This window comes from Oryx dammah, unplaced genomic scaffold (assembly GCF_014754425.2).
Source record: "Oryx dammah isolate SB20612 unplaced genomic scaffold, SCBI_Odam_1.1 HiC_scaffold_26, whole genome shotgun sequence".
Taxonomy (NCBI): Eukaryota; Metazoa; Chordata; class Mammalia; order Artiodactyla; family Bovidae; genus Oryx; species Oryx dammah.
Genome location: NW_024070210.1, coordinates 66,707,407 through 66,732,519, shown reverse-complemented (window position 1 = coordinate 66,732,519; position 25,113 = coordinate 66,707,407). Strand labels below are relative to the sequence as shown.

Genomic DNA, 25,113 nt, shown 5'->3' with positions numbered 1-25,113 from the left:
CAACTTGCCTACGATCATTCAGCTGGTGGAGGCTGGAACCAAATCCAAATCCAGGTCTGGATCCAAAGTTTGTGTTTTTCCACTTCATGGGGCCTCTGCTGTGCTTCTTGTGTGATCAGAATGTCTCGTCACTAGCCCCAAGAGGGAAAAGAAGTCCTGACAAAAGCTGGGGTCCTGGGCAGGGGTGGGGTGGTGGGGGTGGGGTGTCACTCATGAGGGCAGCGAGAAGCAAGTTGGGAGAAGCAAGTTGGGAATCTCTAATCCCTTACCAAAATCACTGCAGATGGTGATTGCAGCCATGAAATTAAAAGACACTTACTCCTTGGAAGAAAAGTTATGACCAACCTAGATAGCATAGTCAAAAGCAGAGACATTACTTTGCCGACTAAGGTCCGTCTAGTCAAGGCTATGGTTTTTCCTGTGGTCATGTATGGATGTGAGAGTTGGACTGTGAAGAAGGCTGAGCGCCGAAGAATTGATGCTTTTGAACTGTGGTATTGGAGAAGACTCTTGAGAGTCCCTTGGACTGCAAGGAGATTCAACCAGTCCATTCTGAAGGAGATCAGCCCTGGGATTTCTTTGGAAGGAATGATGCTAAAGCTGAAGCTCCAGTACTTCGGACACCTCCTGCGAAGAGTTGACTCATTGGAAAAGACTCATGCTGGGAGGGATTGGGGGCAGCAGAAGGGGACGACAGAGGATAAGATGGCTGGATGGCATCACTGACTCGATGGACATGAGTCTGAGTGAACTCCGGGAGCTGGTGATGGACAGCAAGGCCTGGTATGCTGCAATTCATGGGGTCGCAAAGAGTCGGACACGACTGAGCGACTGAACTCAACTGAACTGAATCCCTTAACAGACCCCCTTGCATTTTTATTACACCTTGGAAAAGACCAGCTTTGCTTTAAATGGTTTTATTAAAAACTGTACCAATTGATGAGGGCAAAGATATATACACATATATGCATGTGAAGAACACAAAGCCAAATATTCTGTACAGGTTTAGAAACAATGAATTCCCATCCCCTCCCTCTCTTCTCTTGTCTCTCTCCCAGAGGCAGAGCACAGTGAACCCAGGACAGCTAACCTGGGAGGGACAAAATGCTACATTCTCACTAGGTCTCCCCCACAGCCCTTGTGGACCCAGGGATGGAGCAACCTGCTGGGCGATGCTCACGGAGCAGGGAGGTGCTGGTCTGCTGTGCAGAGAGAAGGGCAGCACGGACTAGGAGCCTGCAGAGCTCCAAGCACCTTCAGCCTGAGCGGCTGACGCATCTCTGGCTTGCTCTGCTGTTCCCTCAAGGCTCAAAGTGCCCACCAGCTGTGGACACCCACTGCTCAGAGTCCCCAGGAGGCTTCACAGGCTAGAGTTAAGGAGTCAGCCTGAGTAGTCTCTCACCAAGGTGTCTCCACCCACACATAGAGAGACCCTGCAGGACCAATGTGCAGAAGCCCCCACAGAGCCGATGTGCCTGCTTCTGCTATCCCTCACTTGCCCCACCCCACTTCATCAGAACTCTCTGCGTGCTAACCAGGACAATCACAGTGGCTCCTCAGCCCCCAAGTGGAAGAGGCCCTGGCTGGACTATGTCCCTCCTTGCCATGTCCAACCCATCCTTGGATGAGGTTTGGCCACTGGGGACAGAGAGACAAGTCAGCTGGGCCCCTCTGAGCATTCAGGACATGCCTGTCACATAAGCCCCTTGCTCTGGGGGCTTGAGGGAGGTGATCCTTGGACTGAGCAAGAAAAGGCCCCAGGGTAGCCTTCTACCAGTCCAGGCTTTGAAGCAGCCAAAGATAGATAGGCCCAGCTGAGTCCTACAACTGTCTGAGGGAGTCAGACAGCTGGCCTGAGGGGGTTCCCTCCCTAGTTCTACCACTTTCCAGAAGCCCCTACTCTGGGGTTCTTAATGAGAAGAGTTGTTTTGACCCTGAACATCAGGCTTCCCTTCCCTCCAGGGCAATTCCTACCAGGGAAGAGTTTCCAGTCCCTCTCCCGAACCCCACCCTCAGCAAACCACAAAAGCTCCACAAGTCTTCTGTCGGTTACAGGTCAGGAGCCAGGTCAGACTCTCCCTCCCTCTAACTGATTCTCCACCCCCTAACTGGAGACAGCCAAGCTCCTGGGGGTGGGGGCTGGGGAGAGGGAGCCCAGGGGAAGGACGGGTCTCCTGAGGTTGAACTTGAGGAATGTTCAGACCAAGTCACCAGGCAGAGGGGGAAGAGGCCAGTCTAGATCACTACACCAATTAAAAACAGCCAGCCAGGAGGAACCTCTTCCTCCTGGGACTATTCTACCTGCTGAGTTCTGGTGGGAGGGGAAGGAGGGGTGTTTCACATTTGGTCCTGGCTTGCTTAGGATACTGAATTAGTTTCTGGCTTCATGGAATATGGAGACAGTGCAGTCAGATGACCCTCTACCCAGCCCCAGGTGCAATGTTTAACTGAGCTTCTCAGACTGGGGGCTCAGTTCTCAGGACAGGCCACTGGACATCCTGCTTGGCCCGGCAAGGTCTCTGAGGCTGATGGCTTTGCCTAGGCACCAAGGCCTGGACCATTTATTTGCGCTCTCACTCAGCTCACATGGAAAGTCTGCTAAGAGGAGGTAAAAGTGGCTGGTAAAAACAATCCTGTTTTCTTATGTGTGCCACTCGAGGTATACCGGCACCCTGCCAGTCACAGCCTTGGTCCAGGAGAGGGAAAAATAACACATGTCCCGTGCAATTCAAAAAAATGGTGTAAAGACCCACAGGGAAGGCTGAACTTCACAATGGTCAGCCTATCCCAGCACCAGTCTCCATGCCTGTTCCCTGGGTTCCTTCTTGTAAGAAGGAACCTATCTTCTTAGCAGACAAACCATGGTGCACACCCTGAGAATACAATTCTGACCAAGAATAGGTAGGCAATACCTCTAGAATATCCAAGCAGAACAAAACCAAGGCTGATGCACAGTCTGAAGTCCTTCTTCAAGCCATTGTGAGCTCACAGGGTACCTTTGTGCAAATTAGGAAAGGCATCCTTCCTGTAAGTGGACACAGCCCAACAGTAGGGCATACAACTTAGTGAGCGCAGCATGGGTTAGATTCTAGCTTCCATCACCTTCCTCTGCCGGTGCCCTTGTGCAGTGAACAACCTGCCTGACCGTACATCCAGATCAGTGTGTCTTTCAACGGGAACGAAGACCTCCTCTCTGCACCATCAGAGGAGTGGGGACTTGTTCAGATTATGAGAGTCTGCTCTGGACTCCTCCAGCTTCCTTGGGTAGCCCTGGGGCCTTCTCTGCCCAGGGAAGCCGTCTTTTCTTCGGGCCTTGCTTCACCGTTAGCACCAATGTTAACTTTTCTCACATATCCAAAAATGATAATTTAATTTCTAGGTGTCTGGATAACAGATTCCCTGCATCTTTTTCAGATTCCCCATGTCTGCTCTCAGAGCTGCCAGGCAGGCTGCTTTAAATTCTCTCCATTAGTGCCACAGCAGGGAGAGAAAAGGAGTTCAGAGGCAGTGGTGATCCTGCTGCGTTCCAGCGCTTGCCTTTCTGGCCTGGCTGGAAGCTGAAGGAAGACGGGAAATGTGCACCCAGCTTTGATAGTTCCTCACTCTAATTACTGTCTGTTACTCTAAAAGACACATTTCAGCTGACAAAGCCACTATGCTGGCTTCTTCCTGGATCCCACTAGGTGTGAGAAAGGAATGGGGATAAGAGGGAGGAGGTAACTGGTTTCCAAGGAAACCAAGGGGTCTGGGTTCCTCTAGGGCTTACTCTCATGGGTGGGATGGCCGCCTGGTTTCCGGCACCTCCACAGTCGGTCCCGTTTCTTCCGGCCCTAGAGTGCTGCTGTTGGGGGCGGGACTCAGTCTCTTGGCTGGCTCTTTCAAAAGAAGACCTGATGAAGGCACAAGCTGCTGGCTACAGCACGCTGACTGGCTGTTTGGCTCCTCTGTGGTTGACACCCAGCCAGTCCTGGGCAGCCAAAGTGGGCAGTGGTTCTGCACCTCAGGACCGATCCTGGGCTTCCAAGTGGGACCAAAGCAGACGTGAGGCCTACCCAGAATTTTGGTTCATTTTTGCGGCACTTTTTGAGGGTCCATGGAGAAACCCAACCCTCCCTGAGGTCTGCTGGAGATGACAGGGGCTGGGCAAGAATCCTTTAGCCCTTGGGGCGGGCGATGGCTGGACCCAGTGAGAGCCCAGACATGGAGCTGGCTGACCGACCTAGTGTAGTTGCCATGCACAGCTGGAAAGCCCCTGGGTGAGGCCCTGGGGGGCGGTTAAAGTGTGACCCGTCGGATAGGGGCTCCTTCACGGTGGAAGGCTGATAGGTTTGGTGGAACCACATGTCTAATCCAGCCTTCTATCTCGTAAGTTCCTGTGGGAAAACTACAGTCCACTCCCGGGAGACCACTACCTGGTCGTCTTCAACAACTGATGGCAGAAGGATCTACTCGTCCGAGCCCTCAGGAGGTTCCAGGGAGACACACCAGCCTCTACTTCAACAGTGTTTGACAAAGGCCCCCACTCCTGGTCGAGGCCCTGAACGGGGAAAGAGGTCCTGCTTGGGGATGTCTTATGTACACAGAGAAATTTTTCAAATAAAAACACAAAACAACAACTTCACAAGATGCAGCGTCAGTCCTCGTCGATGTCCTTCCATGGTGCCCGTGCGAAGGGGACAGCCCAGCCTCACCTGGGGCCTGCCCCATTCCTGTTCTCATCTCCATTCAAAGCCACGTTGTGTAGGAAGAGGAGGATCTGCCACCACACGCGATTTCGGTTCTGCTGGTGCTAAAAGAAAAAAAAAAAAGGCGATATAACTCCTAAATGCAACCTGAGACGACAGCTTATTATTTCTAATGCAAAAGTTCAGATCCACACGTCCCAGGGCAGCACCTTAATCCCATCAGGACAGCAAACTCGGGGGCATGGGGGATTTGGGGGAGTGATGAGAGAAGTGGCGATGAGGGGGAGATAGCAGAGCTCTCCATATACAATTGCAGTGTGAACGTTAAAAAGAAAAGACCAGGCTCTTTATGCACTGTGCACAAGAGGATTAAACTTTTTCCCCTGCTTGCAGGATTTTCCAGAGTTTAGCCAAGTGCTGCTTTTAATCAGATTGGCTCCTGAGCCCCTCAAACCTCAGCTGCACGAACAACAAACTTTCTTCAGAAAGAAAGAGAAGAAGTGCCCCCCTCTCTCCCCCAACTCCAAAGTAACACAGAGAACAAGGGGGAAAGGGGGGGGAGCCTCCATCTGCAAGTGATTTGACACTGTGAAGGTCAAAGGGTTAATCTTCCATTTAAACCACACTGCTGAGGCAGCAAAAATCTGATTTCATCCAGTGCAAACACGCACACACACAGACACACACAGACACACACACACACACACTCACACACACACACACACACTTGGGCGCCTGCCCTCTCTCCCTTCCCAGCATCTTCAGCTCCGCGCTGCCCTTTTTATAGCTGCTCTTGACAGTAAGCCATAAATAATCCCTCTTGGAGCGCTTTCCTACTGACTGGAGCCAATTAAACGTTAAGCAAGAACATACTTGAAAACAAAACAAAAACAAAGAATGCACACTACTCTCTGGAGGTTATCCCAGGTCCTACTGTCAGGCAGGGAAGCTTGGGGCAAAGGTCAGGGGTCAGTGACTCACAGGACTGTGGCTGGTGCCCCACCCACACAGGTATCAGCAGAGGCTCAGAGGGGACTGAGGGGTGCTGGGAGAGGCGGTCTTTGTTCTCTCTTTATCTGCCAGGGCAGGAGGACGAGGCTGGGGCCCTCTCCACGGGGTTCTCAGTGGACAGGGGAATAAAAACCTAGTGTGCAAAAAAAGGAGCCAGCACAGAGACTGGACTTGGACTGCTGCAGAGCCTGGGCAGCAATCACGTTTTCGTGAGGTGTATACGTGTGTAGGGGGAGCTGGAGCCCCTGCAGTCTTTAACCACAGCCCCGGCCCCCACCAGGCAACTCCCAGTCTGCTGAGCGGAGGCTAGAGTAAGTCAGTGGCAGAGTTGCAAAGTGAGCCCCCAGAGCTCCTGGATTCCCAGAGCTTCCCAGGGACGTCAGGCCCTGACCCCCTGACCTGTCCCCAGGCAACGGGCCAGGTTGCTGGGTTCCCTGTCATCCTGCCTGAGGCCACAGAGAGAGAGGTGAGATGTCAACTGAGGCTGACCTCAGGGCCCTGTCATGTATCTGTGTCCCCCCCACAGCCGCACCCCCTATCTGTAGCAATAGCACTGCTCTTTTCCCTGCAGAAGGGGAGACTGGAAAACCGAGAAAGTTGGAGGCACGGCTCCTGCTAGGAAGGGGAGGGAAGTCAGGGTGTGCCACAGAGGAGGCCTGGCAGACTGCGACTGGAGAGACTGAAGGCTTCCTCGTGTTTTGTAAACAGAGACGAGTAAAAAGAGGAAACACACCAGGCTTAGCAAAATCTGGTTAGAGTAAAGCAGCGTGAAAACGGACTCAGCTGCAAACCTGAAGACTCGGGCTTGCCTGCAGCAGCTGGACAGAGCACCCCCTCCTCCTGTCTCCCCTCCCCAGCTGCTACCCAGGACAGGTGCAAAGGTCATGGGTGGAATAGGAGGAAAATCCAGGAAAAGACTGGTCTCTAGGGAGGCCAGTCTGCTGGAATTTAGAGGCTCCTCAGGTGCCTCTTTGAAAAGGCCAAGTAACAATAACAACCACAATCCAAACAGTCACTGTAAACTGAGTGTGTCAGGTTCTGGTTTATGTCCTTGGTTCTCAAAGTGTGGTCCACAGACCAGCAGCTTCAGCCTCAGCTGGGAGCTTATAAGAAATGTAGACGTAATGAATCAGAATGCATTTTTTAAACATTTTTTTAATATGGGCCATTTTTAAAGTCTTTATTGAATTTGTTACAAGATCCCCAGGTAACTTTAAGACACATCTGAGTGTAAGAAGAACTGCTCTACACACATTAAGCTCCTTTGATCCTCTCAACAACTCTATGACACATGTATATATTATCATGCCCATTTTATAGATGAGATCATTCAAAGAGTTAGGAAACTTGGCCACATAGCTAGTAAGTAGCAGGGACTGGGTTAAATCCAGGCCACCTGGCCCTAATGTCCTTACTCATTACCACTGTGCTCCAAGTGCCGCCACATACCTTTCTTTATACCAGAGTAGGCCTTCCATCTTCCCATTCTCTAAATCATCTCAAAACGGCTCAAGGGCCAAGGAAGGGAGATCACAGCTCTACAGTTTGGGGCCTGAACCAATCCCATCTCTGTAGGCCTCAATCTCTCCCCACATTCCCCTAACGGAGGCCACTTGCCACTCTGGGTAACTTTCTGGGCCCGCAGTCTTTGCAGATAAGGCAAGAAAGAATCCTCACTCCAATCATGGTGGGTTCTAGGGATCCAGAAGACAGTGGTATTAGACTGGAAGGTGGAGACATTGCTGGGAGACACAGACTGACCTAGCTCCACAAGGGACCAGCCTTAGGAAGGACCTAGGTTCTGTGCCTCTGCCTGGGACAGGCCTTGGGGCTCCTGAATCAGGAAGGAGGCACTCTAGGCAGCGGGTAACTCCCCGGGGGCAGGAATCAGAGGAGCTGGGAGGCTGGGGTCTCTCACCAGCCAGCCTGAGTCTTCCCTCTCCTCATAGGTGAAGTGGAGGTATGGTATTAGTGGTTCCCATACCTGCTGTGTCACAGAATCCACTGAGGAACTATCGTAAATACAGAGTCCTCAAGTCCCGCCCAGAACAACTGGGGCAGAATCTTCAGGGAAGGGCCCAAAAGTTTGTACCTTGAAATGCTCCCCTGAGTGACTTTTTTTGAAATCAGAAGTAACATCTATTGTCTATTTTAGTCATAAAAATAATACATCTTAACTGTAGAAAAATTGGAATACAAGAAATTAGAAAGGAGAAAATAAAATCACTCATGATCCTATAGCCTAGAAGAAAACATTTCATGATTTGGTATTTTCTTTAGTCTTTCAATCTCCTCCCACCAGAGTAATGACTTGGCGAAGCTGGAGGTTAATCCTGCCCAGGTGCTTCTAAGGCAGCCAGGCCACACAGGCATTTAGAAACCACCGAGGTGATTTCCAACCATAAAGCTTGGTGATTCGGAGTTTGTCACCCACAATCACCTTCAGGATTATAACTCAGAGCTCCAACAACTAAATTCAGCCTGGTGGAGGGTCTGGGTGGGCTTGGAGAACAAGCTGCCTAGTACAAGGTCAAGCGGGCTGCCCCGGCAGCCATAAGACACAGCAAGATCAGGGCCTGGGAAACCATCTATTGCCCCAGCAACCCTTTCTGCAAGCACGAGCAATGCCACACATACCCCACCCAGCTTCTCCTGCCACAGGGCGAGCTCCAGAAGGCCCTTTTCTGAAAGGACATCAAATTGCCACACAGTGAGAGAACCAGAAGGCCTTGATTATGAAGAACAATGATAAATAAAATGGTTTTTTTTTTTTTTAATTTTAAAAAAGGACATTACTAGAAAGGAAAGAAAAAGGACTTGAAGGGAGGCCAGGGAGAAAAAGAGTAAGAAGAAAGGCAATCAACATTCACTGAACAGGATGAGGTACACAAAGACACTGAAACATGAGAGCACATGGATCCTTCCAGGAGAGGGTGTCCGGGAGAAAGGGAGAAGGAAAGCGGAACCAGGAAAGAGTGCGCTTGTCCCCTGACTCCTCACCTGAGATCAGTGAGTGCTGACCCCTGGCACAAGGTTCAGTTCTCCCAAGCTGCTTGGGACCCCTCAAGTTTGGGAATCTACAAAGAATGGGGGTTCCCAGAATGCATAGCCAGGGTAGCCTCAGGGCTAGAAGACCGGCTCAGAAGATGAGAAGCTGATGGGAATTTAAGTGTACACCAGAGCTCTCAAATTTGGTCCAGAAGGTAGGACCAAGGCACGGAAGGCAAGAATCAAGGTGAATACCCCAAAGGAAGGGGTCCTCACATGGAGGATAAAAATGCCCTCTTCAGTTAAGAGAGCACAACCAGGATGACAGACCTGGGGTTCTCCTTTCAGCCCTACTTTCCTTCTGTGGTCAGGGGATGAAGGCAGTCAGCTGACAAGTGTTGGAGTCATTCCCACCGTGTGCAAGGCACTGTGACTGAATACCCACTCATTCATCCTGGATGATGGGGAACACGTAGGGCACACAGTAGGTATTCAATAAGCACACTGCCCTGACTATAGAAAAGTCAGCGTTCCAAGATAACCTGCTTGTCTGAAGCCAGGAACAACTGAAGTCTGGCCAGGTCTGAAGATGTACTTGATGCGATAGGATCAGCCTCTTGCCTAGAGAGAGGCCCAACTATTAAAGGCTTTTTTATTTTTTTTAAGAGCTGGCTGCAGTGTCTGACAAGGTGGTATTACACATATCAAACTCTGTTTCATCCCACATGGCCTCTGCTCTAAGCACAAAGAGTGTTCCCTGCTCTCCCGATAAGAATCTCCCTCTGTCTCTCCTGCTTTGTATCCAGTTCACACCCTCTGGGGCCTCTGTGTGTCACCAGTGTACCAGATGCTCCAGCAGGAGCTAGTTCACCCTCAAAGAATTTGGGTAAAGAGCAAAGCTACACTGTAGCCCTGATTTCAAAGAACCAAACACACAAAATGCAAATTGACCAAACAGATCAGTTTATAACAATCTCATACCTGAAATGCTTTATCATCTCTTTTGCTCCTCACAAAAATCTGGGCCATAAGAAGGGCAGGTATTATTTTCAATCCCATTTTACAGATGGGAAAGCAAAGGCTCAGAAAAGTTACCCCTAATGTTAGTTGGGAGGGGGTGATTCAGATCCCTGACTCCAGAGCTGTGTTCTTTCACTAAAATATTACAGTGTATTTATTCATATTATGAAAATGATATTAACTGTTCAAAGAAAATCACCACCTAACTGTCCCCACCCCCAGTATGTTTAAAGAAACTGTTTTCAGATCATTAACTATTTAGTAAGGATGCTGTGGACTAGAAAGACAATAAACCTTTCAGAGGCAGAGCTAACTGAAGATAAAACAGAAATAAAGCTAAAACTGGTCTGAAATGTTAACTTCAGATGTTTCTCTGAAACCATGCTCAGTTTCTTTTAAAATATAGGGCAATACACTCTCTATAAAATGTCGTTTTCCTACCGCACTTCTTTCCTTTCCCCATCAACTCTAAACTAACCACAGTGAGGCTGAAGCACAAAGCCTTGCTGTTGACAACAGGCATACAGAGCTAAGGAAGACTTCAGGAAAATTCCACATACAAGAAGTCGGGAAGATGTTTCTGTTTGATTCAGCAAACTTTTATCAGGTATCCAGCCAAGCTAAGAGTTACGAAGGACACAAAGATAAGCAAGCTGTAAGCCTTGTCTTCAATTATTTTACAGCCTGAAGGGGAAGCAAGAACTCAGTTTCACAGGAGGCAAAGGTGGGCCAGGGTGGAGAGTGGGACCTCCATCAGATTCTTATCTTCTGGGCTGCCCCTGCTGAGGAGCAGGGGTGAGTGATGGGAAGACCATGGTTTTAGGACCAACAGTATCACATGGGCATGTAACCCCACTTCTCGGAGCCCTGGCTTCCAATACAACGGGGGTAATGAGGTGTCGAAGTACAAGGTTGCTGTGGTGCTTAAATGAGAGAAGTATCTGTAAAGCATTGGGCCATGGCTACCTGGAGCAGCTCCCCAATCCCTGGTGAGGACAAGGGAAACCTGATCCAGACTCGACTTTGTGGAGCAATTCCCTTGACACCCTCAGCTCAGCGCAAGTGCCCCAGGAGCACCATCTTCTAGGCAGGCTCATTAAGTCCTGGGGGAATCCCTGACTTTTCACTCGAAGATGGGCCATGGCAGCCAGAGGCAGCTGGGTTCAGAATTCCAGGCTGCCAAGCTGGGCAAGGAATTCTAAGACCCCCGGGGCAGCCCCACGGGCCCTGTGGGCCTACTGTCCCAAATTGCTTTTGACCGAGACACCAAGGAACGAGCAATGTGGCAAAACGGAAAAGGAAAAAAATTCACACCAAGAGCTTCCTCAGCCCAGCCAGCAGCACTAACGGACGTTGAAGCTATCAGTCACCACCATGGCAACACCAATTGCTTCTCCCAGAAGGGCAGCCTGGGAGATGGGGAGTCCCTGGGGGTGGGGGATCGGGCTGTGCTTGCCACCCATGTCCCAGAGCCTTGGGTTGCCCCTCCGTGGCCTGGAGACAGGAAGTACTGAACCCCTGACCCAGCGGGCTCTGTCTCCCTGAGTCTGAGAGCAGCTCCTTCAAACTACTGAGCAGCTTCTTAGGAACTCAGAGAGAAAGAGGGGTAGGTGCGCTCTGGTCACAAGAGAGGGAGACGCATATGGCTGATTCACATTGTTATACAGCAGAACTAACAGCACGTTGTAAAGCAACTATACTCCTATTAAAAAATAAATAATTATTTTTAAAAAGTGAAGGAGAGAGGGGAGTGAGGAGGGAGCAGGTCTGTTGTGGATCTACGAGGGGGAGAAGGAACCCCCAAGGCTCTACTTCCCAACCTGAGGCCTTTGTAGCTGACTGTTCTCATCCCGCCTGGGGCCACTCCCTGGAAGGGACGGTCAAGCCGAGCACCGAAGGCCAGGCTTTTCTCCTCACCCCACACACTGGCTGTTTCTGTACTGGTCATGGAACATGCCCTCTTGGTTGCCAGACACAGATCAAAAGGCAAACCAGACTTTTTTCTTTGTCCTTCTTTTCTAATGCCTCCTCCAAATCCCCCCCTCCCATCACCCTCCCTGCCCCTCCCCCCCCGGGGGGGGGGGCGGGACCCAAAGCCAACCCTATCCCCATGGCTTGCCTTGGTGGGGAGGGAATGGACTGTCCGGAACTACAAGGCCCTTCTCCTGGAAGAGAGAGTAGTCAGGTGCAGAGTTGTGTGGGGAACTCGGCTCTAGTCAGCCACGCTGATGACTCAGAAGCTAAATATAGCGAGCGATATAAACAGAGCCAGCCACAGAGCAAACACAGGGCCCCCAAGCCCCAGCACTGGCTCTCACGCACAGCACTCTCCACAGCCCCTCCCCCAGCCTCACTCTTCCCCAGGCACTGTCCGAGGGGCACCTCCCACTCTGGGGCTGGCTCCTAGGGACCCTTCTTACCCTAGAGAGAATCTCTGGGGCTCTTGCCCCAGGCTTCCCCATCTAGAGCCTGAACAGCTTTATTAGGCATAGTCTGAACTCCAGAAAACCACTCACCAACAAGGACAGCATCTCAAAGGGTCAGGAAGCAGTGAGGGGCTCCCTGAACAGAAGATCCAGGCTGCTGGCAGAGAAGCCACTAGTTAATAAACCAAGAAAACACCAGCTCAGGTACAACTTCCAAAAGAGCTCCCCAAGAACTCCAAAACCAGGTCCAAACAAAATCCTAAAACCCATTTTCAAAAGTGTTAAATTGTCTAGGCATTAATAGTTACTGTGTGTTAGTCGCTCAATCGTGGCTGACTCTTTGCAACCCCCTGGACTGTAGCTTACCAGGCTCCTCTGTCCATGGGATTCTCCAGGCGAGAATACTGGAGTGGGTTGCCATTCCCTTCTCCAGAGGATCTTCCCGACCCAGGGATCGAACCCCGGTCTTCTGCATTGTGGGCAGATTCTTTACTACTGAGCCACCAGGGAATTAATAGTTAAACATATTACAATTTCCAAAGGGCTTTCACATCAACTCTGCAAGGTATGTATGAGAAACTGAGGCTCAGATAAGTTAGTTACATGATTTGCCTATGAACACAGGACTCATAAGGGACAGAGCTGGAATTTGAACCAGACTTTGTGTCTAACTCCAGGATCCTTTCTCTGACCTTACAACTAAAGATGGTTTCCACTGAGTGGCTGAAATTTTTCTCAGATCTCATTTTCCATAAAGTCTAATTACTATTCAGGGAACTTCCAAATCTGACTCTTCTGAATGGAGCCACTCCTGGTCCAAGTGAAAAAGCCATTTCCAACAAGAATTTCAATTCTCCTGTAGTTTTACTCACTCAATGGTCTCCAGTAGCCACTTTTTTTTTTTTTTTTTAATGATTCTTGGCTTCTTAACACTGCCCAGAAATACCCCACAAAGTTCAAGAGGGTGCCATTGGGACAGGAGACTTTCCTAAGGAGAGAGGACACCAGCTTTTTTCCATTCTTTGACTCATGTTGGAGGAGACCACGGCAAGGGGAATGGCAAGAAGCTGGGACTCACCTTCGGGGCCAGAGCAGCCCCTGAGAGCAGGGAGGAAGCAAACCTGTACTGCCATGTTCCCTGAAGAAGCTGGACAGACAAGAAACACCAAGGCACCATCACAGAACCAAGATCAAGGTAGGCTAAGGTCACCAGACCACTACAGATCACGTGTTGCAGCTAAGCTAAGCTCACAAAGGAGCAAAGAGGGGAATCTTTCACTCTTGACCCAGCCAGAGGAAGTTAGGGGTGTGTGACCAGGTTTGGAAAGGCTTTTTATCTCCGCTCACTCTGCCACCAACTCTCTTGCTGCTTTGGAGACCCAAAGCATTGACAGCAAGCACAGCTTGTCTCCAATCCTTGCCCATTGGTCCAGAGAAGCCATCCTGGAGAGATCACTTGGGTAGCCAGGCTAGACCTCCATCCAGCAAGCTCCTTGAGAAACATGCTGAGAGGGTTTACAGCCCACAATAACCAGCACCAGGGGGAATTTGGAGCATGTTACCTTTAGGGTCATGCTGACATACTCACTTTGCCGTAATGCCATCCTATAAGGCACTACCATCATCACACCCTTCCCTGTGCTCCACATCTCCTAGGGCTTCCCCTCATATAGAAAAAGAATAACTGGAAATGACTGACAGTCCAGTGATTAAGACTCCATGATTTCACTGCTGAGGGCATGGTTTCAATCCATGGTTAGGGAACTAAGATCCCACAAGCCTGATGTGGCCAAAAAAAAAGAATAACTGAGATCCCTAACCAGGGACAAAAGGCAGAAGCTTCACCTTCCCTACAGGATTCGGGGACCCATGGCCATTGTCTGGCCCTGGGACACCATCCCAGACCTGAGAAGAAAGGAGATGGCCAGGCCCCTTCAACCTTCTTATTGTGTCTTGAGTTGTCTTTCCTGGTTATCTAAACTCAACCCACAGTGATGGAGACTGATCATCATTCCCCCAGGAGAAATGTACAAGGACAAGGCCCATAAGTGAGTAGCTTGGAAGCCAATTTCTCTGAACAGGGCAGGTGGAAGGGAGCCCACAGGAGGCAGCTCTGCTTAGGGACTAGCTGGACAGGTGAGCTGGAAGATGCACTGTGAACTGACAAGAACAAATGTGGGGGACGATCAGGATTATAGAGACAAAGGAAACAAGCATTAAAGAACACCTACTGTGTGCCTAGAACTCAGATAGGTGTTTTCTCACTGAATCTTCATGATCAAATTCTGTGACATTAGGTCTAATTTACAGAAGAGGAAACAGGCTCTGCCAGATCAAGTGTCTTCCCAGTAGCTGGTAGCTGGCAGAGCTGGCATTCAAACCTGGGCCTTCAGACTTTGTATCTGAAGCCTCAAGACTTAACCCTAAATTACTTCCACCCCTGTGCCTCAGTGTCCTGCTTGCAGAGATGAGGGGAAGGAATAGGGAAGAAGACGAAGGATAAGAATGTAAGAGTGACAACAGTTTTGTGTGGATATGAAATATCTAGACATTAGTTTATATTGTAATCAAGTTCAGAAAATGACTCACTTCTTAAAACTAGCTGCTAAAAGGTCCTACATATGCCAGCACTCCATCTGCCCATGGCCACGATCCCAGTCCTTCCCACAGGATGGGCTCCCAGCGAAGTGAGCAGGGTGAGTGGGGAGGACGGCGATAAAAGTAGGACTCCCATGGACAAAAAGCCTGGCTCTTTGCAATGGAAAATCTGGGAAATCCAGCTCTCGGCCTCATTGGCCGGCCTCCTGCCACGGCACGGTAGGAGAAGGTAGCTGGCAAGATGGTGAGGGGCACAGGGAAGTCAGGAGCCAGCAGTGGGGGAGGCACAGAGCTGGGGAGACTCTCCTCTAGTTCTCCTCCCACTCTGTGGCTCTGCCCCTCCTGCTCCCAAGCTGAACCAGGCCCTTGAAGAGACAGCTCTGCACTGGGGTCAGTGATGCCAAACAGCAAAGGGCAGGGTCAGACCTTGGGATCAAGGCCAGCTTCTCCTGTGAGGGACTGAGTTGGGAAGAAATGGCCCTGGGCTGAGTTCCAGTCCTGTGCCAGGGCTCGACTGGGCAGAGGAGGCCTCCCAGCCTGCTCCCAAGTCTAGAAGGGCTCACCAGTGGATGGTGGAACATTCTGGGAATCAGCTGTTGAGAGAGATCAGGTCTACTGAGAATGCAGAAAACTGCCTTCCAGGTAGTCCCCCAGGTGAGTCCAGGAGACCCAGAGCCACTGTGTCCTCCATCAGTTACAGCACTGGGGCTAGGAGCTGTGAGCTCAGGCCAACCACAGGCCTACACAACCAGCGTAAAGTGAATGGGTAGGAAGAAGGCCAAGAGGCAGAAATCAAGAACCAGAGTGGACTGAAGGGAAAACCCTAAGCCAAGTTTCCACAGAACTATCAAAGGAGGGAATAGGGGCTGGAGCTTGGAGCCAGAGAAGACAGCCAGGCTGCCTTATTATCTAAGCATAGGGCCACCCTCTCTTCCTGAGGGACTGGGGGACCCACCAGGACCAGGTCTAACCCCACGTTTCCCTCAGAACCCCTTGGCAGAGACTCTCACCTTGGCAGAGAATAACCCCTTCTGTCTGGATCTCAGGAAACTTAAACTAAATTTCTGTCTCCCCACCCCACCTCCCGCCAGGTGCTGGCCATGTTTTGGTCCTCAAGCCAAGCCTATTATCAATAGCTCTCCTCCGGTCACCTGAATTTCCCCGCCTAACCTCAGGGTCTGTCCAATCGTGGTGGCTTAATTATTCTCTTGATTTCCTGATAAACAGTCATATATAGACACGCATACACACACACACACACACACAGCCGACTAGGCAAGGAATTCCCAGAGGCAGGGAATGTGTTCATTTCCAGGTGGCAGGACTTTGCTTCAGTGGTGGTTGTACTAGCAGGGATCCAGCCTCAGGCTCCTCTCCCCGCCTTGGCAGCCATCCAGAAAGTCAACCCAGGGAGGAAGAGTTAAGTGCCCAGGGGCTGGGCCAGACTGCCGCTGCAGAGCCAGGCAGCCTCCAGCCCAAGGCACAGAGGGCTCCTCTACACGAGCCCGCCAGCCGCCGCCTTTGTTGATGGGCTCTGCCACAAGCTCCAGTGACACGCGATGCTCCGCCCTGGCGGGCTGGTGCCAGGCTGCCCGCCAAGCACCCGGTCGCTGGTCTGGAGAGACTCTGAGGTACACAGTCTCCAGAGTCCTGGCCCTGGTTTCCAGACAGAGACAATGAGGAGCGGCCTCCCCAGCTGGAAAGTGTCGGGTTACAACCGGTTCCACCACTTTTCCCAACTCAGACCCATCCAGGCCTCGGTTACCCATTTCCCAGTGCACCACAGCCAGGTACCTCCGACTGTCCAGTTTTCCTCAGCACCATGAAAATCTTCCCCTTAGGTCTGCAAGGGACCATCTCCCACTGATGAACTCAATAAGATACAGTGTGTCAGTCAAGGCTGCAAGAAGCTATGCCATTCTCCCGAAGAGATCGGAGCATTTCCAGGGGCCTGAGCTGAAAGCAGGCAGATAAACAACTTGGATCTCAGAGGTGAGAGCAAGAGCACTCATCCAGCCAGGCCCATTCTCGATTTCCAGTTCAAGAGAATCACGGTAACATGGGCCCTTAAACGTGGGGCCTGGCAGAGACAGAGTTGCTGAGGCAGGCCCCAGCCCCACAGCCCCAGCAGATGCACACCACCTCCCCCCACCAAGCCCCAGTGCCTACTTGCTGCATATGAAGCCGATGGAACTGGTCTGCAATGCACTGGAGTTTTCGGGCAATCTGTATCTCTGCTCGATGTTGCCACTGCCCTTCAGGGGGTTGCTCACCAAGGGGCAAGCCTGCAGGGAAACTGGCAGGAAGGGGGAGCCGGTAGCCAGCATTGCCTGCAAAGACAGAGGGCCCACATCTCAGCAAGCTCCACCACTGCCCCATCTTCCCCATGCCTGCCACCCCTGGTCAAGACCCGGGGTCAAGGGTAGACTCTAGTATGGGAAGGGAGAGGAACTGAGCCTGCCTTTCTCAGGGCACTCTGCCAAATGTGGACAGCCTGACTTGCCTGCTGACCGAGAGTATGAAAGCTGATGCCAGGCTTTCCTTCAGCCCTCCCTTCACTGGCAGTGCCATGGCAAAGGTAATAAGTGTGGCTGAACTTGCCAACCTTCTGTCCTTATTTACCCAGCTACGCTTGACCACAATTTATTATTCATTATTCATACAGTAGTAGCAGGCTGAAGCTCTTCTCTAGAAAAACACTGGAGGCAGCTCTCCAGAGATCCCCAGTTGAGCAGAGCAAGGGACAGAGAAAGAAAATCAGAAAGTAACCTCACTTTTTGGTGTAGCAGAGAAAGGCTGGTTTCAGGCCCTGAAGCTCTGAGCAGTGGCACAGAAACATAGGGAGAGAAGACTCCTCTGAACCACAGAGTAGCCAAGTTCCTCTCTGCAGCCAGCCCCAGGCCAGACATCTAGACCTGCTCTCCTCACTGACCAAGTGCTGGTCACCGAGCTGCCGCTAGGGGCGCCCGCTTGCTCCCGTCTTTCGCTCCTCCCTGCCTGCCTGCCTTATCCATCTTCTCAGACTCCTGCCAGAACTTTGCCTGAATTGTCCTACAGTGCAGCTCCTTCTGGGAATAACTGCAGCGTCTCCTCAATCCGCTCCATTGGACCCAGCAAGATAGCCTCTGATCCACCCTTCCCTCCATAAGCTTTGTGCTAAATGAAGAACACTGGCTATCTAACCTTGCCCTTTTGCCAGAGGAGGGCAAATTGCTAATAAAACCAACCACTGAAGCCCACAAATGAAAGGGTCTTATCTGACTGAGCCTTGGAAACAGCCCCTTTGCTGGCAATGAGCCTAGGCTGGCCCAACCTCTTTCTCCAGTTCCCCTTCCAAACACAGAAAGTCCCAAGTGACAACCAGGGTGGGGGACCTTCTGCCTCCAGGAAACTTCTCTCCCAGAACAAGCTGGGTTTTCCCCTTCAGTGTCAACAGCGAGTCACAGATCCCCCAGCCTTCTCCAGGGCAACACTAGCCACTTTACGGAAGGTACATCACTATTACGACACAAAAGCCTGGGCCACTCAACAGGCCATAATATGTAAAAGCCAAGACCCAGGTACCCTTCTTCCAACCCAAGGAGACACCATGGACCCAAGGATCCCTCCAGAAAGGGACAAATGAGCAGAAAAGAATGGCAAGGCAATCTGTCCTGCTTGTGGCCTGAGGGGCACAGACAAGAAGCAGTATATGAGCAGAGAGTCAGCAGGTGAAGAGTTGAGGGATCAATAGCCCCTGCTGCTCAATTTGGGGAAGGAAATAGCAAAGAGCAGGTTTGGGGAGGGAAAGTCCCCTCTTTTCCCCCATCTCTAAGGGAGGAGTCCTGAGGCTAAGAGCACTCACCATAAAAGAGTCGCTGGGGCTCCTCAGTCACCCCACAAGGCAGCATGACACCCTGGCTCGGGGAAGCTGGGCTGAGAGTCTGGGTAGCCTTGTCTTCCTGGCTGGTGGGTCGAAGCCCAGGGCCACAGCAGTGCGTGAGAGGGAAGAGCTGCAGACGGCTGAGGGGGCAGTCCAGCTGGCTCTGGGCAAACAGGTCAGCAGAGAGCAAGTTCCTGGGCTGGGTCCCCGGGTCCCCATCCTCTGGCTGGAATACGTCATCCTCCAGCTCCTCCACACACTGGGGTGGCTCCATCTCCCCTGTGAGGGTGCAATGCAGGCATCCGGGAGGCTGCCCTCACCCAGGCTCTACCTGGAAGGACTTCCCTCCCTTTCCTTCTTTCCTGCTCCCCCTTCTTATGTGGAGAAGTGGGCTCAGGCACTGATGACAGTCAATCCTACAGATAAAGCATTGCCAAGGGTGACAACCCACCCCCAAATGTGGGCTGCCTTGCAGTTCCAGGATTCTCCATGTTTCTTCCCTGCACCCACTTGGAGCCACCTTCCCCTCAGCCTCCTCTTCTGACCCAGGCTGGTCACAGTCACACAGCTGGACTGCTACTGACTCATAGCCATAGCAGGGGTATGGTCAGCTGCTACAAGTATGGAGGGTACCTGGAGAAATGTCAACAAGACTAGCCTCTGTGAGTGGCTGTGGGAGGGCAGAGGGTGCTGTGACTGGCTGTACCCACAGTGCTCACCACACACAGACCCCCTTGCTGGCCTGAGGAGTAACCATCAAGTTCTCATCTCAGTCTGAGCAGAGCTCCAGGCTGGGCAGCAAAAACAAAAGCCAGTGATCCTAGCCCGGCCAGGTTCCCTCCAAACCTGCTAAGCCCCGCCCAAGACTCTAGTCTCCACCCGCTGCTTGCTCAACACAACAAACAGGCTCAACGATGTGGTAAGTGTGTCCTGGGAGAGAGAGGGGGAGAAAAACCCAAGTTAGTCACTGCAGCTGCCCTCTCAGCAGACTAGAGCTATCTGTCTACCACAGCTTAGCTGAGGATAGGTACGGCATGCAGCAAAGTGCCCAGAGTTCCCCAGCTCAGTGTGGAGTCACTAATCTCCACAACTTCAAATCCTTCCCCACAGCCTACCATTCCTGCCAGCACCGAACCTGAGATGGGTACAACCTGCCTCACAGAAGGAAGTGAAATTCAGCCCTCTCTCTGTGACCTCACTTGCTGCCTGAACTCAGGTTGTTGATATGAGTTTCTTGGTGATAAAGAAGTTCCACTTGCTCCACTTGATGGCTCTTGGAAGTACGAGCTTGCAGTCACCCAGCTTCTTGTGCTCAAAGTCAGTCCCCTATACATACACCAGGAACCCCTCAGGGTCCCTGGGGCAGTCAGAAAAGCAACCACCTGAGTGGTTAAGGATACGGAGAGATGGTGTTCGTCACTGCCAGAGTCAATTAGAGGTCCCCTGGGAATTCTGTCTTCCACTCTCTTGCCCTTGAAGAACAAGCCAAATGGTCTGTGGGTTGGTAAAGTACTTAGAGGAATCTCAGTTAATTCAAGAATCTTGGCTTTCTCAAATGCAAGCTTTAAGACGTCTGCTTCAACTCTCCCTCCATCCCATCCTGTCCTTATCTATGGTCCCTATCCTGCCTGCCCTCTTCCCTGCCCACTTGGATGGCCAAAAAAAAAGGCACGTGGTGTTCTTGGGACAGTGTTTTCCTAAAAGGTGTGAGAGAACTAGTTTATCAGTGCCAGGAAACAAGGCATCCCGCAGAAAGGACCAAGCGCTGTCCTACCAGTCACCTGGCAGGGGCTCCCCTCCTGCCCTTCCATCTCCTCTATGCAAGCTGGCAACCCCAACCTAAGATGGGGCCCTCCAAAGCCAATAGCAAGCAACAGTCATTGTCTTGGCTTTTCCTTTGAAGCTTATCACCTCTCCCACCCTCTCCCAGCAAAGCCCTGAAGTTCAGCCCTTGCCTGCACTGGACAGTGGGGGAGGTGCAGCCAGAGGGTGTGGGTCTGCCAGCCTAGGGGGACCCTTCCCACTCTACACAGGAACTACGATGACTCTTCTGCAGGTGGGAGCCTTCAGAGGGGTGCTGGGCAAGATCAAGCGCAAACTGGGATACAGTGAAAAAAGACTTCTCCCCTTCCCCTGAGCTGAAGAGGTGGTGTCCAAACAGGCAGCAGGAGGGCACTTCCTAAGTGCACTACCAGAGAAGTAGTCCTATCAAGGAGCCCTAAAACCTGCTGGAGCCATCCCAGCCCTTAAGGACGCTAACAGGGATGCTGAACTCAGACTCCTCCTCCTCCTCCTAGGAGAAGGCAGTAGCCAGACATTCTGAACCTCTTCGAGGGCTAAAATCTGGGAACGCACACATACACACACACACACACACACACACTCACGCACTCACACAACACACAGCAGACCTGGGTGGCTCCAGGGGAGAATCTCGGCCTCCGAGTCGTGATGCCAGGGTTCCGTGCCAGGGTCCAGCGTGACGAGCACTCGGGGGCTTGACGCCCAAACTCAATTGGGAAGGAGGGGGGAAAGCCCAGCTGTTAAGAAGAGGAGCCTTCAGACTCCGCAGGGATGTAGGAGGTCCCAAAACTCCCTGCCCTACCCCAATGTCAGATCCAGAGACCGGGCCATTCTCGGGCGCCCAGATCTGCTCAGCGGGGAAGCGCAGGTTCCCCTGCCCACCTGGACCCAAGTCATTAGAGACTCAAATGCCACTAGCCCCGCATTCCTTTGTGGAGCAGCGCACCTACATGTGGTTCGGTACCCCGTTCCCACACCCCAGTGCCCCAGTCCATTATCACTCCAGACGCCCGCAGCCCAACCCTTCCCGGGCCCCCACGCGCAGCGCGATCCTCTCCCCACTTCCCCAAGAAGGTGAGATCCAACTCCGCCCGGCCCTTGGCCGCCCAGGCGCTCACCCAGCAGCAGCGGGCGGCGGGAGGCGCGGGCAGGGGCGGCGGCGGCAGGAGGCGGGCAGGCTCGGGTGGAGGCCACTCTGCACCGCGCGGTATTGTTTCCAAAATACGCCCGCTCGGGGCATCCCGCAAACAGCTGATGAGGCCCCGCCTCCGGAGCGTCACACGGATGGCTGGCCAATGGAGAGTGGAGCCCGAAGTCCCGGGCTGGGCGGCTGCCAGGGACTGTCACGATTGTACTAACCTTCCCTTGGAAACATTGCAAGGGACCGAGCCAAATTCCGACCTCCGCCAGAAACGCAATTGGAGAGCCGTCGTCCCAGCAGATTCGCTTCCTAACACGGACTTTGGAAGCACTTGAGAGCCTTTTAGTCCTCCCTGTTAGGAGGGAGATAGGGGGCGCCAAAGTGATTTTTGTCTTCTTTTTCATGAGTATGGTCTGAATAATTTCGGCGCGTCCAGAAAGGGAGACGAAGAGAAGGAAGGGGGGAGATTTTAGATGATGAGGCTGGCAGCATCCAGAGGGCCCAAGATACGGGTGCCTGTGGATCCCGGCCACCTGGTGGCAAAGCATCTTCCCTGGCTGCTGGGCAGGTCAGAAGCAAACTCCAGCCCTCAAAGCTGTAGGAAGCTTGAAAATATGTGTGACTGACACTGTTATCTCGAGTGATATTCAGATCAGACATATCCAAAGGGACCCACAGGCTCTCAGTTGACACACATCCTGCTTATGGCAGCGCTGAGAGATGATACCAGGGCTGCAAGGAAAGCAACGTGTCCTGCAGACCACCTACTATTGGCAGGGGAATCTATGGGCTAGTTCACAAACATTTCTTAAACACCCGCGTTGTGCCAGGTACTGTGCTAGGTACCAAAAACCTGGTGCCTGCCCTCAGGGTGCTTACAACCTACTTAGAGAAGTAGACCAGAAGATAATGGAAAGCGACATGAAATGTGGTAATGCCAGGGATAATGACTGCTGGGAATGCAGAAATGCATTCAGAATGCTAAGACTGGGGAAGGCTTTAGGGAGGTGCCTTTTGAATTGGACCTTGAAGGATGGGGCAATTTTTCAATCAAGAATACCAGATAAAATAGCCAAGACCTAGCTTTAGCACAATCAAGAGCTGAACTGGAGAGTCTGTCAAGGGATCAAGGGCAGGGGGACGTATAGGATCATTGGGTGCACACCTGGACTGAGGAAGGGTGAGCATGGGCAGGGAGGTTCAGATCAAATTACAGAGGTGTCCCTGGAATGGCAGCTGAGGAATCTGCACTTTATTCCAGAGGCATAGGTCAGCCAGCAAAGATATCATAGAAGATGACTGACTTGACCAAGCCTGGATTTTAGGGAAGATAAATGAAGAGGCCAGAAATCAGTGAAAGGGAGCCAGTCCCTGCAACAGATTAGGTGAGGGATGATGGGGCTTGACCCAGGGGACAGTGGGGACTGGTAGTGGGGACCACCAAGCTGCTCTGAGTTTGTAAACTCAAATTTAAGCTAAGTGGGGCTGGGACTCTTAGCCCAGTGGAGCCTAAAGTCTCCTTGTGCCTTTTTCCTGCTCATTCTGTCCCTAACTCCTTCAAAGGGTACCTAAGAAAGTGGACCAGGCATAGTGAGGGCTGTGGTTGCTTGAGTAGGAAAATGCTATCCCCAAAAGATGGAGAAGAGGGAAAGGGAAAGGGGCAAGAGTCAAGCTTGGTCATCAGCCCAGTCCCCACATAAGTTGACAGAAGTCCAGAAAGAGGTGCTGGAGCCAAAAGGAGGTATATTATTTTGCCAGGAGGCTTGGCCAAGAAGGAGTGTCAGAACTGGTCAGGGTGATGCAGCAGTCATGCCATATGTGAGCAGACGAGAAGGCCAAGACCAGACTCCGTGCAGGGCACCAAGGAGCCCTCAGCACATTTGCTTAGGTCTACACACACCTCCTTAGGTCCACACACACCTCCTTAGGTCCATCCGTCTCTTCTGACTGGCTCTCCTCCTGGGCCCGTATCTCAGGTGGGCCAGTTGGGCCTAAGGGCATGACTTAGGGTCAAGAGTAGAACTAAAGGACAAACCAGGTCTGAGTCTGTCCTCTGGGGCAATACAGGCCCCAGGATACATGGGTCATCCTGATCCACTTGAGCTGCTAAAGCTCTGTCTGCCTTACCACAGCCCTGCAAGGCAGAATTGGGTCCATGAGGCAAGGAATCTGGTAAAGAAAGCTTATAACCTGGGGTCCATGTATTCATCAGGCTCACCAAGGGATCCTCAGCTTTAGGAGAGAAACTTGCTAGATTGTATTTGTGAGTTCACACAAGCATTTTTGTGTGGGTGTGGTGGCTCTGTAGCTTAGAACAGTTTCCCAAAGGGGTCTGCGACCCTGTAAAAGTTTTAAACTCACATTGTAGGGGAATGGGGCTAAGGAGCAGAGGGGATCATTTTAGTGGGTCTGAGCAGGTTGGAAGATAGAAGAAGGGTCATACCCTGTAGTGATATTTCTTCACAGGCCTCTCTACCAGGCCTTCCCAGCTTGCACCCCCCGCCCCGGGCTCCCTGTGAAGGACACCCATAACTTGGCCTCCTTTGCTCTCAGCCTCTAAGGTCAAGCAGCAGGGGCCCAGCCTTATGAGCTAGAGGGACCAGAAAAAGACTGTCAGGGATAAAGGGGTCAGGGAGGTCAGAAGCCTCACTCCCACTTCTCATCACTGTCAAAGCAGACCCCTCCCCGTGTCCCTTCTCCCCTCCAGCACAGGATAGACTCTGCAGCCCAAGCGTCAGGACCTGCTGGGCTGGAGGTCTTGGCTCCAAGTCTGCTACCAACAGCAGCATCCTGGGAACAGAAGAACCCTGGACTTGTGGTTCAGAGCACATGCATCTTGCATCCATAGCAGAATCTCTTTTCCCTCTTTCTCTGCTGAAACCATTCTTTGCCCGTTTTCTGTTTGTTTGTTTGTTTTGTATTTTTTCCTCTGCTAACTGATGCTGGCTCTGGGAAGAAGTATTTTGCCGCAAAAAAAAGTCAGGTTACTCCGAAAGGCATCAGCTGGGCGCCTGAGAGGGAGGCACAGAAGACTGGGGAGGGAATGCAAAGAGTTAAGGGGAGGCTGCTTTCAGCAGGAGAGAAAACCCAGCTCCCTGTAGAAAGCTGCCGAGCTCTCTCCATTGTTTCACCTGGCTATAGGGTTTCTCTCTGAGACAAGGAATGGGCTCTAAAACTCTAGTAACTGGATCACTGGGAAGGGAGGTTTTTAAAAAACACCAGCTGACAGCTGAATAATAGGAATTACCAAGCAGGCCGCCCTGGGGTTACTGAGGTTTGTAACTCAACCCCTAGGGAGGGGTTAGATTGGAAACTGATTTATGTGTAAGGTGGGGGTCTTGGTGGAAAAGCCCATACTGCTGGACTCTCTTGCCTCTTAACTCCCTCTGGGAGGGATCATGTGTGTAAGAAAGGCCGGGAACCTGGAAGCCATGGTGTCCTTCCTCGGTGGACTTGCTCTAACAGAGTGAATTTATCTCTTTGTGCATTATTCCATCTGTGTGCAAAGGAATAGTCTCTTCTGAGTTGCAGGGTGTGTGTGTGTGTGTGTGTGTGTGTGTGTGTGTGTGTGTGTCTGTG

General features: G+C 51.8%; 1 protein-coding gene across 3 annotated transcripts; it reads right to left on the bottom strand.

Annotated features, from left to right (window-relative positions):
- Positions 1-901: 901 nt before the first annotated feature.
- On the bottom strand, positions 902-21,615 carry BMF (Bcl2 modifying factor). Of its 3 annotated transcripts, none has more exons than XM_040226954.1 (5): positions 21,512-21,615; positions 21,002-21,130; positions 18,573-19,520; positions 16,898-17,058; positions 902-4,789 (listed from the first exon to the last, which is right to left on the bottom strand). In XM_040226954.1, exons 3-5 carry the CDS (start codon positions 18,862-18,864, stop codon positions 4,688-4,690), a joined length of 555 nt encoding a protein of 184 aa, XP_040082888.1. In that variant the 5' UTR covers positions 18,865-19,520; positions 21,002-21,130; positions 21,512-21,615; the 3' UTR covers positions 902-4,687. The 3 variants fall into 3 exon arrangements, with proteins under 3 accessions (XP_040082888.1, XP_040082887.1, XP_040082886.1); XM_040226953.1 differs by having other exon boundaries at positions 18,573-18,869; positions 21,512-21,550; XM_040226952.1 differs by having other exon boundaries at positions 18,573-21,130; positions 21,512-21,550.
- Positions 21,616-25,113: the final 3,498 nt, after the last annotated feature.

Bases quoted from the DNA above. Each gene is read 5' to 3' on its own strand.
- BMF (XM_040226954.1), bottom strand. From the start codon at position 18,864: ATGGAGCCACCCCAGTGTGTGGAGGAGCTGGAGGATGACGTATTCCAG. The intron at 17,059-18,572 runs GTGAGTGCTCTT...CTGTCTTTGCAG, and splicing joins GCCCCAGCGACTCTTTTATG to GCAATGCTGGCTACCGGCTC. The intron at 4,790-16,897 runs GTAGGCACTGGG...TTTTTCTTTTAG, and splicing joins ATCGGCTTCATATGCAGCAA to CACCAGCAGAACCGAAATCG.